Source organism: Scylla paramamosain, chromosome 15 (genome assembly GCF_035594125.1).
Source record: "Scylla paramamosain isolate STU-SP2022 chromosome 15, ASM3559412v1, whole genome shotgun sequence".
NCBI classification, from domain to species: Eukaryota; Metazoa; Arthropoda; class Malacostraca; order Decapoda; family Portunidae; genus Scylla; species Scylla paramamosain.
The window spans coordinates 19,380,838-19,398,973 of NC_087165.1; the positions used below are offsets into that span (position 1 = coordinate 19,380,838).

At 37.7% G+C, this 18,136-nt stretch overlaps 1 protein-coding gene and 2 long non-coding RNA genes across 6 annotated transcripts; 1 reads left to right on the top strand and 2 right to left on the bottom strand.

Annotated features, from left to right (window-relative positions):
- Positions 1-1,541: 1,541 nt before the first annotated feature.
- Positions 1,542-6,632, bottom strand: LOC135107579 (uncharacterized). 2 transcript variants are annotated; one of them, XM_064017598.1, is made up of 7 exons: positions 5,725-6,625; positions 5,359-5,517; positions 3,820-3,957; positions 3,452-3,628; positions 3,086-3,334; positions 2,894-2,977; positions 1,542-2,117 (listed from the first exon to the last, which is right to left on the bottom strand). In XM_064017598.1, exons 1-7 carry the CDS (start codon positions 5,749-5,751, stop codon positions 1,977-1,979), a joined length of 975 nt encoding a protein of 324 aa, XP_063873668.1. In that variant the 5' UTR covers positions 5,752-6,625; the 3' UTR covers positions 1,542-1,976. The 2 variants fall into 2 exon arrangements, with proteins under 2 accessions (XP_063873668.1, XP_063873669.1); XM_064017599.1 differs by lacking the exon at positions 5,359-5,517 and having other exon boundaries at positions 5,725-6,632.
- A 351-nt stretch (positions 6,633-6,983) lies between these two features.
- On the top strand, positions 6,984-14,233 carry LOC135107580 (uncharacterized). Of its 3 annotated transcripts, none has more exons than XR_010271835.1 (4): positions 6,984-6,998; positions 7,839-8,065; positions 11,437-11,563; positions 13,856-14,233. It is a non-coding gene; the product is annotated as an uncharacterized LOC135107580 (long non-coding RNA). The 3 variants fall into 3 exon arrangements; XR_010271836.1 differs by lacking the exon at positions 6,984-6,998 and adding an exon at positions 12,403-12,505 and having other exon boundaries at positions 7,825-8,065; XR_010271834.1 differs by lacking the exon at positions 6,984-6,998 and having other exon boundaries at positions 7,832-8,065.
- LOC135107581 (uncharacterized) lies at positions 14,007-17,733 on the bottom strand. The gene is made up of 4 exons (XR_010271837.1): positions 17,498-17,733; positions 15,605-15,780; positions 14,989-15,153; positions 14,007-14,147 (listed from the first exon to the last, which is right to left on the bottom strand). It is a non-coding gene; the product is annotated as an uncharacterized LOC135107581 (long non-coding RNA).
- Between the last annotated feature and the right edge of the window lie 403 nt (positions 17,734-18,136).

Below are 18,136 nucleotides of genomic sequence, written 5' to 3' on the forward strand. Positions count from 1 at the left end.
TAAGATAAATATGAATTTAGTTTTATATATTTTGAATAACTAAAGTATGTAGGTTACATGTAAACAATCTGACAAGACTAGAATCTCAGGAATTTTCCATACATGTAGATATTTTATGATATATGTTGTATCTAAATATTACTTGTGTTGAGTTATAGACACATGTAGTTGATGTACCTTGTAATGGGATGCAATGCAGTGCTGTAGACAAACCTCTTCCTATTGCAGTGTGTGATGAGAAATTAATAATAATCATGTACCTGTACAGTTATGGTATAAATTTCAATTCAAGTGGTTTAATTGTTATAGTATGTTATAGTATGAAAGTTCATAATAATGATCAATTAACTTTCATAGGAGATAATTTGGCATAATTGTCCAATAATTAGTATTACCTCATATACAGAGCAAGATTATTTGCCTTTTATATTCATTATTTGATTATGCTATGATTTGTTTACCCAGTGGTGTAGTGATTTGCAAGCTTGGCTTACAACTAAGAGATGTGGAATTTCATTCCTCAACTTGGCAGAAATAATTTGGGCTTGCCTCCTTTCATACTGAAGAACTTGTTAATCTAGCAGAGGATAAGTGTAGTATATAAGTAGGAGTTCAGAAAATACTGCTTGGCATGAACAAAAGGCCAACAGTCCTGGCATCTTCTATGCACACATAATTGTAAAGGAACATAAACAAAGTTTTTACCATTCTTTTTGTGCATGTGTGCATTACAATACGGGGTCCAAGCTACACTTGTATGGTTATGTCTTGATATCTATAATGAACCAGTTTTCTTATTAGCAAGCTAAATAAAGACATGGACTAAGATGACAACACAAATTTAACTCAACTAGGCAAATACTCTTGCTTGAAGTGAGGCATATGTATTGAAATTGTTAGGTAGTTGTGTACCCTGATTGCAGTGCTTATCTTTTCCTTTCATAGCATAATAAATTTAGTGTGAATGGAAGGATTCATGTAGAAATTTGTTGGGCGATGAATGAGTGTGTAGAAAGTTCATTTGTGGAATTATATACATTTGCTGTGATATATTTTTCTATAAACATCAGAATGGATCATAGTTTGCTTATTTGAGACATTTTTATGTATTCTCTGTGTTTTAATCCTAAACAATATATTTACTTTTAGATTTATGAATGATGACAGTGAGTTTTAAGTGTTTCAGTTGGCCTTTTGCAATCTCCTTACTTTTTATGTTATAATTTAAATATGCACATAAGTTTAAGTTGCTTGGTAAAAATGATAAGTTTATATTGAGTTAGTGTTTAAATTTAGGACATGATAGACTATTATACATATTTGTTGGATATCTGTGAAGATTTCAAAGTTTATAATTGGTATGATACAACAGTATATGGGTTATGTAGCGATAAATTCAGTGGAGGTTGAGAGAGTGTTGGAGAGGAGAAACATTGTGTATTTTCCATGACAGGTGTGCAGGCAGAAAGATTCACAACCTCCTGTCATCAATTCTAGTCCAGTTTTTATTGTCTTATTGTCAATTGTCACTTCATAAACAGTGAACTGAATTAACTCTTCAACAACCTATCATAGCTTCAGGAAGAATATTTAACAGGTCTAAAGAGAGTTGGAGTAAGTAAAATGCCTAATCCATAAATGCATTGAATTTCTTATGAGTAAGGCAACTTTGATTAAGAATAATGCAATGGCAAAATAAATTTCTAAATAAATTATGTATTATTTTATATCATAGATGTATCAGGTATTTGCTTCTGTAGAACATCCTCAGTATTACCATATTGAAAGTTGATATTAGCATCTCTAAAGAAATTAACATTTCATTTTACATTCTAAGATGTATTTTCATCATATCCAACACATTTATTTGCATCTTGATCCTTATTTAGAAAAAAGATGTTTCAGATTTATAGAGATGAAGTTTTACAATAAAACGTGATATTTAGTTAAACACTTCTTTACATTATTACATACTTTTAAAGAACTTTTGCCCAATTGACTTCATAAGCAGGGTAGAATGTTCTGTTCATTTCTGGTATCCTGATTGCACCCTTGTAGTAACGTATAGGGCGGCCCAGGACGTACTTGTACCCGGCACACTGAAGCCCCTGGAACACCTGTCAGAAAGATCAGCATCAGCCACTTCATACAACTCATACATTCATGCCTCATACCCCACATACACACACAAAAGAAAGAAACAACAACCATTCTCTCTCTCTCTCTCTCTCTCTCTCTCTCTCTAAGAACTTTTTTTCTTTTTTTTTTTAATGATTCACTTTCCATGTTGTGCACTTTATATTACTACTCCCTCAGTATTGTTAATATGTATGTGTAAGACTACCATGCCTGCACACTTTTTTTGGTCAAGACCTTTTCAAAAAGTCACATCAAATAATTGAAATCTCCTCTTATAAGAAAATTCATATTTTGAAGTTACTGGAGCACTTTTTTTCATGCAAATTTATGGAATAATTCCACTATCACTTCCTCCTTGAAAATAAGATAAAGTAATATGGCAGCAATGTATTAGCTGAGTTCTCAGTACTACAGTTCTGTCTCTGGATTTCTTGCATTACTACTTGCAAGGAATATTGAATTAGTGGTAGGTTGTGGTTACTTTCCCTTCTAGATATGATAACTAAATGTGTGATTGATTTTAGAAGAATGAACACTTTGTCAAAAACTTTACCAGCTTGGAAGAGAGACACTTGACTTGTATGACTGCAGTCTAAGCAAAGCATACTCAATATTATTCATGTAAATATATGGTGCTTGACATGTTTCAGTACTGCATGCAACTTTATCATGTTCTTTTTTCAGTAGATCAATACTGGCAGCATTTTCTTATAACAAGATGAAGCAATGTTACAACACAGAGCAAGGAACATACTAGGAACAGCCTTGCGAAGTACTGGTGCCTGGCTTCACCACTCATCTTATTGACTGTGGTGGGAACATGCAGCCTCACTCCAATCTGAAAGACAAAAAGTATAATAAATTTCCCTTCCTTCTACACTTCCTGTCAGTGTTTAAATGTATGAAAATGTTAACCAAAGCAAGTAATTTATGTCTCAGCACTCACTTGTCTCACATCTGCAAGTTTGTGGTGCATTATAATCTGTTTCAGTAGAATCCACTCGCGCCCCTCCAGGTCACTCTTGAGGTATTTAATTTCCTTGCCCAAATGGCCGAGGGCTGACAGCACATAATCTAATGAGCGTCGTCGTTGGACATGCCCATCGTCCTCGGGTTTGTCGTAGGGCATTTCTGAGATGGTCCAGGCATGTTCTTTCCAAAATTCTGATCTCTGCACATGCTCTCCTTCCATCACCTGCCCCAGTTTTAAATAGTGTTGTATTATAAATAGGATGAATATCTTAAGTATTGCATCTTAGCAAACAATAAATTACAGCTGGTGTTTTACTGGTGATATAGATAAAATTCTCACCCTCTCAGGGTCAAACGCGTGCACCTCGCAGCTAAAAAGTTGCATGTCCCGCTCAAACTGACTGTCAGCATCCTTGTCAAAACTGTACACAAGGCATGGGTCATGGGTCATCTCATACTCTTCATTGAAGCAAATGTACTTAGCTTTCCGCACTTCATCAGCACATTCCTTTTCACTCTGTTAAAATTAAATCAGAAAAACAATGGCAACCAAAGTAATATATATATATATATATATATATATATATATATATATATATATATATATATATATATATATATATATATATATATATATATATATATATACCAATCATTAGATTACATTTTATTTTACAGATATAACACACACACATATACAGGACATGCCTGAGAAGGAACAGGGATCTTTTCTCCACCAAACTCAACCCAGGAATAGCAGTGATCATCGTCTGAGTTGGTTAGGTATTCGAAGAAGCTGTTCACCCCACGGTACTCAAGCATTGGGAGGTGGGGCCTGGAACACACCTGGTGGGGGATAGGAACAACACACCTTACTCGTAAAAGGTGATGCTTTTGCTACCAAAGACTACATATTATGTCACTTCCTCTGTTATGGCAGTTATTGAGGATCTATATGACAGAAGAAATGAAGTGTTTTGTCAGGGTTGTGTGGAGTAGTGCAAGTTATAATGGCATTTAGCATATTTCCCTCAGATAATTAAGAAAGAAGCAGAGCATGAAAATTTAAAGAAAACAATCTCTCTCTCTCTCTCTCTCTCTCTCTCTCTCTCTCTCTCTCTCTCTCTCTCTCTCTCTCTCTCTCTCTCTCAACACTTTAAACACTTTATCATGCCTACCTATAAAATTACACTGACTGATTATGTAGTACAGAAAGACTGACAGACAGCCGATATATAAGTATAGCTTTTTGGGCATGAACTTAATTTATAAAATTAAAAATACACATGTAGAAAATAAATACAATCGTTAATCAGAAGAAAAATACATATATTTATCAATAGTAAGGAGAGAGTATATAGATATGAAATATATATATATATATATATATATATATATATATATATATATATATATATATATATATATATATATATATATATATATATATATATATGCACAGTCACTTCTCTCCTTGACTTCATCCACACCAGGTAATAACCAACCTATCTTATTTTTTTTATACTCTACTCTTTATATTCATGTTTTTCACTGATATTTTTTTTTATATGTATTTCTGATTGTAATAATCTATAAGTTCTATGTTTTCATTGTTATTTAATTATGCTCTATGTGTTTTTAGCTTGAAAATGCCATATGCATATGGCGAAACGTCACGCAATAAAGATAAGATAAGGGTCTCATTCGATCTGTTCTTCACATCATATATATATATATATATATATATATATATATATATATATATATATATATATATATATATATATATATATATATATATAATTGCAGTAGTAGTAGTAGTAGTAGTAGTAGTAGTAGTAGTAGTAGTAATAATAATAATAATAATAATAATAATAATAATAATAATAATAATAATAATAATAATATCTAGATTTTATGAGTAACTCCTTTTCATTATTGCATAATCCTTTAGAAACTACTACTACTACTACTACTACTACTGCTGCTGCTGCTGCTGCTGCTGCTGCTGCTGCTGCTGCTGCTACTACTACTACTACTACTACTACTACTACTACTACTACTACTACTACTACTACTACCACCACCACCACCACCACCACCACCACCACCATTTCCACTATTATTTCTACTACAAGTATTAGGAAGCATCACCACCACGTAACTAGTTTTATATTCAGAACATCAGGCAGCGAGGCAACAGAGTACAAACATTACTTTAGCGATAATCGGTAATGAACAACTGACCTCCTTCAGCACATCCTCAAACGTAGCGTTGCTGAGTGCATCTGTTTCCTCCTGCCAGAGAAAAACATAGGCCAGCGCCGCTACCACCGCCAGCATCACCAACAGTACGATGGCTGCCGCTGTGCTTCCCACCGCCCGGGGACGGGACCCACCACGCTCCTGTTCCGCCAAAAGTCATTCACTTTCACTGGACGTTGTAATGAATGATATTTACCATCTAACACTGTGTCTGTATTACAGTTTGAGATAACGTACATCTAACTAACGTGTGTGTTAAAGGAATGAATGAGTCAGTCGTGTCCCGTCTTCCAGTTTGTTGGGTATCACTAGAAATAAGATTACTGAGGAGCGTGACACCTTATTTACCTTGAATGGCTGTGTTGACCAGATCATATTGAGTGACAGCGGCGGTGAGAGTAAGACTTTTACCGTTGCTGGGTGCTGGTACACAGGATCACGTAACTTGAGCAGGTGCGATGTGCAGGGAAAACAAGTTACCCCGTGGAACTTATTTATTATTCGAGCGTTATCTGTCTGCACCAATGATATCAATGTCCAGAATATTATTCTGACAACATTGTTGTGTACTGGAGAGATGAGAGTACAGCCCGTAGTCGGAGAAAGGTTGAGGCAGTGAGACTACAGATGATTTTGCGGCGGTACTTTCCTCCTGAGTCTTCACCGCGTCACCTTCGTCGCTCTGGGCGTGATCATTTTATCGCGTTTTCCTTCCTGTTCCTTATTTTTATTTCAGAATCTTGTTTAATAAGTTATATTGCTTTTCAAGACTAATAAAGTGCTTTCAGGCAGGGGCAGTGCTAGAAATTGCGAGGTCCAATTAGAAAACTGATGGCGGGGCCCCTACTCTACAAAAGTAAAAAAAATTGTGTTTATATTTCGTGAGGAATAATAATTTCTCATTCTTCATTTCACGTTTTCAGTAGTGGTTTATTCCTCTTAGAATACAGAAAAGGCTTCAAGCGGTAACTCTGTTGCCGCTGGTGCGGGGCCCCTTAAGGTGCGGAGCCCAATTTGATAAAATAAACCAGCCCTGCTTTCAGGATTGCCAGCCAGCGGGTGTCGCCAGCGAATCAGTGTTTCGGCCCAGAGAACCTAACCATGAATTATTGTTTCATTTATCATAAATTACACGTATTTCACTGGGACTTGTAACAGTCACACTTCACTACAAGTAATACTGTTGTTAATAAAAATGTAGTTGATCATTCTTGTCGTTATATATTTATTGGTGAATGAGACAAAATAAATTACTAACTGAAAGTTCTGCTTCTTTATTTTATTTATTTATCTTTTTTTTATTTATTATTATCATTATTATTATTATTACTATTATTATTATTATTATTATTATTATTATTATTATTATTATTATTATTATTATTATTTTGCTGCGTGTAAGAATTGCGAAATCAGATTTGGGTTCTAGAAAAAAATCTTCATATGTTATTGCATCTGATGAATGAATACCCGGCTACCTGCCTTCGGTATACGAGTCTCGCCCTGGACGAAATTTAGTCGAAGTGTAGATGGGACCTTAGCGAACGTTCTGTGTCAAAGACTTGCTACGATTCTGTTTACAAGCTCAGGGCTTGGATTCACTAACACTCCCAAATTAAAAGGTTCGTACGAACAGAAATAAGAAGTCCGTCACTAACGTTTCTTAAGTCAGCCATCTTATAATATTTTCTTAGTTCCGTTTAACGCTTCTGCCGGTAAGAAAGCGTTAGCGCATTGTTGACATTTTTCCTTCAGCTAAACAGGAAAACAGGAGGTACTGTTCAATGGCCACATGCACAAGCTAGGCCTGACGGATACTCTTCACTGCTTCTGGTGTGGCGCACAGCTCAGCCAGACACTCAGGCTTGTCACGGCTTTCCCCACCAGACCTGTGCTGAGGTCAGAAACCCGTCCCGACTTAAGGACCTCATGAGTGCTTATTATACCCTCTACACCCATATTGCCAATAGGACAACTGGAGGAACTTTGAATGTGCTTTGAATGAATCAAGTAACCGTATCCGTCAAAAAAAAAATAAAATAAATAATAATAATAATAATAATTAATACCTCCCAATATATAAACAATTAAAAAAATCTAAAGAAAAGCAGTTAATCTGGATATCGCGTTCGTATCATCTACAAACACAAAACTTACATGTCATGGAGAAGGGTTCGGTGACCTTGCCGTAAATGTGAGAAAAAAAAAAAAATAGAGAGCATGTGTCTAGTATGGATGTAATAGCAATCGCGAGTGTGGAGAAATTCGATATTTTCCAACTCCAGCGAGCTCTGATGTTCTTTTGTTTATAACTGAGATATGTGGGTAGCGGCATATTAGGATTTCATGGTGTCTATACAGCTGATCCCTCCAATCACGAGGTGCTACTCGTGAGGCCATTCCTGAAGCCGCCAATTACGAGTTTCCACGGTAGGTTCAGTTACACTTTTCATTTGTTTTAGAGATGTGTCAGGCGTTCTGATAGAGGCTCACTGTCATTTGTTAATATGGCTACCCAGTGGAGGGAGGTAAAGTGAACAGTGCCATTGTTCAGCAGGATAAGTCACTATGTGAGATATTTAGCAACAACAGTGGTTAAGATGCGATATACAGACATAAGGAAGAGGTTCCTTTAAGGAAGCCGCCAAACTACCATTTCCATCGCCCAGAGAATCTTCACACCAAATCGGTAAGGCATAACAGTATATTTTCTGAGGTCACTCGATACATTAGATTATGCAGGGTTAGATTAGGTTAACGTCTTAGTGGGGTGGTCCAGGGGGAGGCGCAGCCCCACCGGCTAGGTTAGATTAACGTCCAAGCAGGAGGGGTGTAGAACTAGGATAGGTTAGGGAAATTCGAAATATATAAATAAATTTTTAGATTTTTGAACGCCCTTATTTCTTAATATTCATCCCCCCCCTCAAAACCCCCGATTCCCCACAGGCCCCCAAGCTTGTTTGAGGGGTTAGGGGAGGGTTGGGGTGGAATGGGGGGGACAGACTTCTTATCAAGAAATACCAAAAAAAAACATTTGCTAAAACCTAATGTAACCAAACCTAACTCAACATAACATTGCTTAATGGTAAATTTGATAAAAAAAAAAATCTCTCAGGAATGAACAATTTGTGATGGTAAAGATACACACCGTTGTGTTATATGTGACACAAGTACCTACTTCCCTGAGAACATTTTTTCATGAGACAGGTGAATATAAATAATAATATCTTAATTCAGTCCAGTTTTGAGTGGAGAGATTATTGCTTTGGATTACAGACCTAACCAATACTAAATTACTAAATTATCCCAACCTAACCAGACAAGTAAAGTGATTATTTTTGGAAACACGCTCGTAATTTTATGACAAAACTATTTCTTTTATATATTAGTTTTTCTGATCAGCTTTTGGCACTTATTAAGAAGCTAAATTAGGTGACATTAGGTTTAGTTAGCTTTCCCCACCTGAAAACCTCACTTTCCTATCAGGTTCCCAACACTGCAGTGGGTAGGAGTCAAAAAAAGAATAGGAAACCAAGTTGTGTGACTCTCCTTAATAATTACTGTGCTTTCAACTAATGTTTTTTATTTATTTATTTATTTATTTATTTATTTATTTATTTTATTTTATTTTATTTTATTTTATTTTTTTCAGTACAATCACTTCTCAGCAACACATAATCACACAAACATACAGGGTGTCCCAGAAGGAAAGTCGGATGTTATCAGAAGTGAAAGATCAAGTCATTCTGAGTGGGAAATACAGTATTCTATGGTCAGATACTATTAATGCAATGATGTAGAATTTGCAGGACATATAAATACGAGCACACCTCAGTGGCAAGTGGTTGCACATGGGTCATCCTGCAACATTTAGCTGGTCACTGTTGCCATATGACATGTGTTGTGTTTTGGCTATTATCTTCTACAGTGATAGGCTACATTCTTGAATTCAGTTATATCTTTACTTATGAAAACCATGATGTGTAGTCAAGTAACTTTCCTCTCTCCCCTCCCACTCACCATTCATATTAAAATGTCTTCTAACTTCTAAACCAATGCATTAGAAGCATTGATCATAAAATATTTACAACTTAGAATAACAGGTTCTTTCATATCTGAGAATAAGTGACTTTTCTCCTGCAACACCATATATTGTTGTCCCCGCCCTTTCCAGCTTTCAGGTGCGGTCAGGTACACACTTACAGTCAGCGCCAGTGAAATTGGCGTGAGCAGTTTTTTGCCACACGCCATGGCATACACGTGAACAAAACAATAGAAAAATTATATTCGTGGGGTACTTACCCTACCCCTAGTACTTTGTCGTGTACCCATATTTCTTCAGGCAGCTCTGGAGACATCAGGGAACGGAGAGGGCAGGGTTCTGGAGAAGGTTGGGGGACAGGTTTGCCCAGTTGTCTTGCAGCTCAGCAATAAGATTTGTTATGCATGAAGTGTTGTGACCCTGTAGGTGGGCTTTCATCAAAGTCCTCAGGTTTTCAATGGGGTTAAAATCAGGGCTGTTACCTGGCCAGTCCTTCACATAGTCCACACTAACAAAGTCCAGTCAACCAAGCACTAACTTGGACCTGTGAGCCGGTGCATCATTGTGCTGGAATACCTCACTCTGACACGAGTCAAAACAGTCCTCAAGGTGGTCAGCAAGGAGCTCCAGGCATCTCTCCTGATTCACTGTGACATTTTCAGTAACACCACTAACTTGTCTGTTATAGTACCCAAAAGCACCCCAAACCATGACATAGTCGGGGTGCTTGACCGTTCCCTCTTTGTACTTGGGCAGGCAGGGGTCCGTGCTGTGGCAATACCTCACCTTACCTCCACGGTTGCCAGTGACAGTAAAAATAGCCTTATCCGACCACAACACTTTCTTCCACTTTTCAAGGTCCCAGTCTAGGTATTTCTTGCAAAAAATGTTACGATTTTTCCTCTGCTGGTCAGTTATGATGGGCTTCCTTCTTAGAGGAAGAGGAAAGAGAGGTCATTGTGGAGCTGTCAGTGGATGGTTCTGACAGACACGTTCTGCAGCAGTGTCAGGTTCTACTCCTTTAATTGTAAGTCAATGGAGGCATTTACACACAACCAGGCAGTTTTTCTCCCGCCTCAGTTCCTGCATAGGTCAAGGTCTGCCTTCCAACTGCTTGGAAAACGTGTGGATTGATTTACATGTATCTGAAAGGTAGCATATACACTTGGTGGTTTCAAGGCCACATTACACTTCCATTGGCTAGCCTGGCCCATGATCCTAGCCAATCAGTTTGTTCCAGCAGATTGTCAAACAATTTCAACATCCTGAAGTAACTGAAGAATTTGTCTTGATGATGTCTCAGCTTGTGGTACAATGTTATGAACATCCCATGGGTCAGTCTGTCATGAAGAAAAGGATGAATCCAGTGTTGTCTTTGTCTCTTCCTGCACCATGCTCGTTGCTAATGCAGGAACCAAAGACACACTGCCTCTGCTGCATACAATGCTGACACTACAATGGCATGACTCATGATGAGGGTCAGGGTCAGTGGTACATCTCTTGTGGTGAAACCTCTTGTGGAAAGCTTCCATGGTTTGAACAGGGCCTAAGGAAGGCATAGAAGACCCTTTACTTTTGAGAAGGCTGATCTGCCACAACAATATATTATGGAAGCAAATGGAAGCTACTGGAAGAAGTAGTATTACTTTTTTTTGCGTTGCTTGTAGAAAGATTGAGAATATAGAAGAGTTTGGACAGAAGAAGTAAAAGAAAGTAAATTGAAGGAAAGTAGTAGATTAAAGATTGTGGGCAGACCACATTGCTATTTTTTAAATGAATTTTGTGAGAAAGTAGTATTAGTTAATTAATGTATCATCATTTCCAGTCGATAGTATTGTTAACACCATATTTGTAGTCATTGGTAGTCTAAGTTGTAAGGTTTCCATTCTGAGACCAAGATGTTTATGTTTTGTAGTTCAAGCTGTAATATTCCTGGTCTTGATTGTGTTGCTTTGGTATTGTAGTGTGATAACCATTGAGTGTTGTTTGGTTTTTGTGAGACTTGTCCACTCTTCCAGACAGCCACAGTCTGAGCATGTCCGGCCTGACCCCTGACAGCACATCCCCCACCTTACCCCTCACTGGGTCAAGAGGGCCACCACTGGAGGCATACATGTCAAGTCAATACATGTAACAATAACACAGGTGGTATTTCTGTGTAGGAGTTTGTCTTTACCTAAAATTAACTAATTGTTCCAAGTATAGTAGTGATTTGGTATTTTGCTATTAATTTGGATATAAAACATGTTATCTTGGGTTATGTGTGGCTGCTTTAACCTTTTATAACTATGGTCGTCCTCTGCTTATCTTCTTGACACTAAAAATTGTTTGGAGACACAGGAGAGAAAAGAGAGGAAACAGAAGGTTAATATTGTCTTTTTATGCTGCAGAAATATTTATGAGAGCTCATTAAAGTGTCAAAAAAGTTATAGGCATTGAAGTAGAATATTTGTGAGGCAGTGAAAGGGTTAAACTTAATATTTTATTAAATGTATCAGTCATTTCCACTATAACATTTCCTTTTGGTCTTTGCAGAGCTCTTAATTGTTAATGTCTGTGTAAAAACTTCAGCTTTTGAATATTCTGTGTATTAACCAGCTTTTGAATATTCTGTGTATTAACGTAAGTATTTGAACATGAAAGGGAGTGTTCATTGTGAAACCACCATTCTAGGTCTCTTTTTTATTGTCTCCCTATTTCCTTATTTTCTTACATGTTTCCTTACAAGTCTCTCTCTCTCTATCATTTCTAGTGTTTGTGTGTTTTTCTGTAAGGTGTATCTCAGACTTGCTTCCTTTTGTTCACTTCAGTTTGTTCAAGATGCCTTAAGAGCATAAAGGATGAGTTTTAAATCAGAGAGAGGAATGAATAGATAAAATGCAATTATTCTTTTATTATTCTATATCTTTACATACTTTGTAGTAGTATTACATTTACTACATTATCTCCACAAATAGAATAAAGTAGGTGTGTCATTATTTCAGCAATGGATCTCCACACATCAGTGCAGTGGAGGCACTTACAGAGGAGCAATATAAGACTCACTGGAGGCACCGACTGGGAGGAGGGACATTGCTGGTGCATAATGTATGAGACTTTGGTGTACAAACATACTTTCAGTGTGAGAGGGAATATATATTTAAGGGAAGGGGCTGTGGGATGTGACTGTGGGGGTTTGTAAACATACTGTGGGGGGACATCCTGTGGGTCTGTGGGTTGAGAGAGAGAGAGAGAGAGAGAGAGAGAGAGAGACACACACACACACACACACACACACACACACACACACACACACACACACACACACACACACACACACACACCCTATTGTGTTCCCTCTCACAGGATCCTTGACTCCTGACTGGTCACAAAGAACATTGCTGCTCCCCTACACTGTCTCCCAGCACCAGGTCACATGTTTGTTCCAGTGATGGTTTTGTGTTATGTGCCTTAGCTTGCTTTGCATTCAGTAAAGACAATTTTAACTAATATCCTGAGCATTAGCAAAGGTTGCAAAAATAACCAAAAACAAGTATTTTTGCAATTTCTTAAGACTAGTATAACTGGTATATATATATAATCCTGGGAACTTTCAGTAATGTCTTATGATTGTTGTATTCAAGCAGCACACAAAGGCATTCTGAATAAATTACTTCATCCTATGGAAGAAAAAAATTCCTTAGCATGATGATGTGACCAGTGTGGATAAAAAAACACTGAGGTTATTCATAAGAGGATTTCACACCACTCCAGCCAAACCACCCAATTGTGTATCAAGTGGAATCCTCTTATAAATAACTTTCTTTTGTTTGACATTTTATCCACAATCTGATCATATCAATGTTTTTTCTAAAAGATTCAGAATGCTTTAATGAGCTGCTAAAAATGTCAATCATTATAAGTAAAGTATTATAAAAATTGTGTTATACATTACCAGTTACACTTATCATTATTTTAAGTGAGTTCCTGTAAATACATCATTCTGTAAGCATCTGGATACCAATTAAAATTGTCTACCTTGCATATAAGACAAGCTAAGGCACATAACACAAATACGCATTAGTGGAGCATGTGACATATACATCAGTGCCGAGTCTGTGAGGGAAAGGTGCAGCCACTTGGTGATGTACGTTCTTGTTGAGCTGAGCCAAAGATCCTGCTGAAACAATCCCAGATCTTGTGAAAACTTTGTGTCAGCCTGGCTTCTTGAAGCTTTCCCTGTAATTGATTCATCTTGTTTTCTTGACTCTTCCATCTAACCTGGTGTTCCTCTTAGTCTCCATGTGCAATTTCAAGGGCAGCGGTATTCAATATGGCATCCCTCAATGTGTTCTCTTCCTTGGATGTCCCGTCTCCTGGTGCAAAAACAGAAGCTTTTAGCATTGGTATGTCACATTTTTGCTCTCTATATTCATGCTCATTTACATATTGTTACAGATCTCTACCACTGTTGAGGATGTGAACTGGAAGGAAAAATAGGGATGCTAACTGGAATTATAACACTGGAAGGAAAAATAAAGATGCTAACTGGAATTACAACACTGGGAATAACTTGCCACCAGTGAAAGGTGAGCCTCCCCCAACTTGCAGGGTGTCACCAGCTGGCTCAGAAAAACCCACAAGACGGGTCCCCCGGGGAACAGCCTTCCTTACAGTTTGAGACGGTGCTCTGGTCTTCCCTTGGTGGTCCTTGCTGTCTCCCTGCAGTCCTCTTTGTCATCCTCCCTTCCTGCAAGAAAATTCCTGATTATATCATTCTAATCCCATTTCCTGCAAGATAACTCCATGTTATACAAAATAAACTTACAACTTCTATTATACTATCTCATCATCCTATATCATTCTAATCCTGATAGTAATTTCTTAACACATAGTAGAAGTAAAAAACAGCATATATGAGACTTAAAACTACTTAACCAAGAGTTAGAGAAAGGCAAGCCATGGGACTACGAGCTGTGTCCTGAAACATTTCACTGCCTCACCTGAACTACTTAACCACAAAGTATACAAGATTGGGATACATGATGTGGGAGTAAAAAAAGTGTTCCCTGTAAATAAAGTGAACAGAATAAACAAGTGAGAAAAGGTATAAGGAGGAGGAAATTAGCTGATCCTGATAAACTGGTGAGGTGAGGGAAAAGAAACATGGAGGGGAAAGATGAAGGGAAGAAAGATGTAAGCAGGAAAGGACAGAAAAGACATTTAAACCTAATCTCTTACATCTCTAAATGCCACATAAAAACAACCTTTCTCCCATAAACTCTCCTTTCTGAGCACAGGAAGGAGAAAGGAAGAAAAAAACAGCAATGAGGACAAGTTATGGCAACCCCATCTTTAGAGCTCATGGACCTATAAAATGGGAAGAAATGTCCCCGAGTGTTTATTGATTTAGGAAAGATGTGCTGGATAAAAATAAATAAATAAATAAAACCACTCTAACTCTCTCCCATAAAATTACAAAAGACACCATGACAACCCAATGCACCACCAAGTCAGGGGAGCAATTTACACAAGTCAACACTACTTGTACACAATGCCTCAAAATAACAACTCCCTCATAACAAACCCACAGAAAGGCTGCCAAATCCACAGGTTGGCAATGAGGGCATTGTGTTAGGCTCAGTTCTGTGCAGTGACCTGTCTACTAAGTGGCTGGGTGGTTCAGGACATACTGCTTCACTCGAGGGTCTAGACAGGGAGAGATGGGGGGCTCTTCTGCTCTTGTCTGACTTGTACTGCCAGAGGAAAGAAAATGTTAGACAAAGGCAGAAAGGAAAATAAAGGAAGCTGTAAGAAGTCATCATATGTTGCAAGAGAGTTAGAGAGAGAATAAAGGAAGCTGCAAGAAGCTATTAAGCCTACACATGGTAGTCACTATATGAAACATATCCACCTATTTCCACCTGTCATCCCCATCCATAAATTTGTCAAATCTTCTTTTCAAAGCTCCCTATGACTTGGCAATAACAACCTGATTCACTGAAGGAGTGCGAGTGAAACTAAAAGTTACAAGATATCAGTCTTATACTTGATGTATGGTTATTACCCTGCATATTCTATAACAATGTAATAGTTATGTCTGATATTCCACAAAAATATTCAAAAGTATATATAATCCTGGGGATTTGCGATGATAATTGTGTAATTACAACACAGTAAAAACAAAACCTATAAATATTTACTTGCCATTATTCCTGATCTCCAAAGAATCACTGTAAGATGACAGCTGATTTGCTATAATCTTTTTTTGTCTACCTGAGTACCTTCAGTTTAACAGGCAGACCATGGCAGTCTCAGCCAGGGATGTAATGGACCTTGTAGCCCTGCAGCAACTTCTATCATAGGGTGATGTCTTTCAGGATCTGCAGTAGCACCAAAAAAAGCATAAAGTCTGCTTCACCAGATAAATTAACTACACATACAATTTTCCAGTCAAAGGACAGAGTACATGGAGATTTCTTAAGATTTGTTGGATTTTCAGACCTCTGTCAGAGCCTGTGTCAAAAAGTACTGTTGCTTGAACACTCACCCCAGCTACTAAGTACATTTACCTTGCCAGTTTGTAAAACACAACATGTATGGTTTAAAACTCTCATGGCTTTCCTCTGACTTACAGAGTGCAACACCAACATGGTTCACTTGTGTGGGTTGTAAGTTAACTTCACAACTTATTCGTACACCTTCTTTACTCGGATGTGTTGACTCGACAAAAACTTAAGTGGTACTTGGTTCTCTAGGCTGGTTAAAGCAAAAAAGATTGTGATTTCCTCCGCATTTACTGCACTTCACCTTACGACCTCTATCTGTGGTACCAAGTAATTTTTGTCTATTCTTTGTCTATTGTTTACTGATTTGTACATTGTTATCAGGTCTCCTCTTTCTCTTCTCTCTTGTAGTGTTGGCAAACCCATCTCTAAGTCTTTCTTCATAGCTTAAGTCTTTCAATTCTGGTGCCATCTTTGTCACTATCCTCTATATTCTTTCCAATTTAGGACATATCATGCTTGTTATAATTTTCTTCGTAATTTCTTTATCTAAACCATTGAATGCCACACTAATGTTTGTTAAGAGGCTGTATGTCTTCTGCCTCTTAATGATTAAGAATGGGTTATGGCAGTGATTTCATTGATGTCACTATTTACATAAGTTATGGGTCTATCATTTATAGTGGATTCTAACTCTAATATGATGGTATATAACTCATCAAATGTGACAACAACTTTGCCAAGAACCTTTCTTAATTTTTTACTATCCCTATTAACCTCTCTCGTATGCACCAAACCAGGATGGTCGACCTGTGATGAATTTCCACTCACAATTGATTCAGGTTGAACAACTGTTTATCTGAGGGTCTTGCATAATATTCTTGATGTAACTGGCAGTGGCGACGAATGTTGTTGTATTGTCACTTAGTATAGTTGTGGTAGACCCTGTCTGCTTGTGAACCTTCTAAAATCATTGAGGAAGTTTTGACTTGTTAAATCTCATACCGGTTCTAAATGTATGGCTCTTGTTGTGGCGCAGGTGAACAGCACGATGAATGTCCTGGCTACCTCACTAGCTCCTCCCTTGACCTTAAGGGCACTGGTAAAGTCCACTCCTGTTATGCTAAAGGGTTCACTGATAGCTCTAAATTGTGGGAGTGGTGGTGCATCTGCAAGAGAATGTTCCTTGCCTTGTTATTTCTGGCATGTTTTAAATTTTCCAAGTACTCCCTTTACATTTTGCCTCATTTTAGGGAACCACTATTTCCATCTCATATAGCCTACAATGGAGCTAGTGTTGTAATAATGGTTGAATTAATATTTTAGTTATGTGGTGGTGAAGTTGTCCTGTATATGTTACGGTAAGATCTGGTGAGGTTGTGGTGTTTAGAGTTATGTTACTTGTGTTACTGTGGGGCGTGTGTTGCCAAAATGCCCCAAAACACACTCAAACCATATCAAAACATACTCAAATAACCCCAAACACACTCAAAACATTCCTAAATACAAAAAAAAAAATCATCGAAACACATCCAAAACACGCTTTAAACATTCAAAACACCCCATAACACCCAAAAATACCCGCAATACTCACCTGAACACACCCAAAACTGTTTTCAAGACACTGGACTCGCCCGTTCACTTTGTGCTATGATAGACTGGCGTGACCACCGCAAGTCCACAAGCTACCACCGTCTCCGCAGCGCGTGTCTGTGGAGCGAAGCTTCGAACCCTTTAATACAACACGTCACTAAAACTAATGACCAAAACCGCACAAAAAGGCCACACAAAAAACAATTCACACACACACACACACACACACATGGACCTTATAATTACATGCACACAGCCTTCAAGTACGTGCACAGGGACGCACACAATTCACCTGACACTGTTTATGGGGCGGGATGCTACTCCCACTGTACTCCTCACCCGCCTGGTCCGCCATCCTGTCACGAGGAGTACACATGTAAATGTATTTGAGCTCATTTTCTATTTTTTTTTTTTTTTCTATTTGGTTACTTTGGTCCTTTTTTTGTGGATTATTTTTTGTGGATTATGGAAGACTGGAATTTCTGACTAACTACGACAACACAAACTAAATGTAATCCCTTGCCCCCATTTTTTTTTTTTTTTTTTGGTTTATTTTGGTCTGCCTTCGTGATGAACGATGGTGTGGATTAAGAAAAATAAATAAGTCTATAGTTCCTGACTAACTTTGGGCTTAATTACA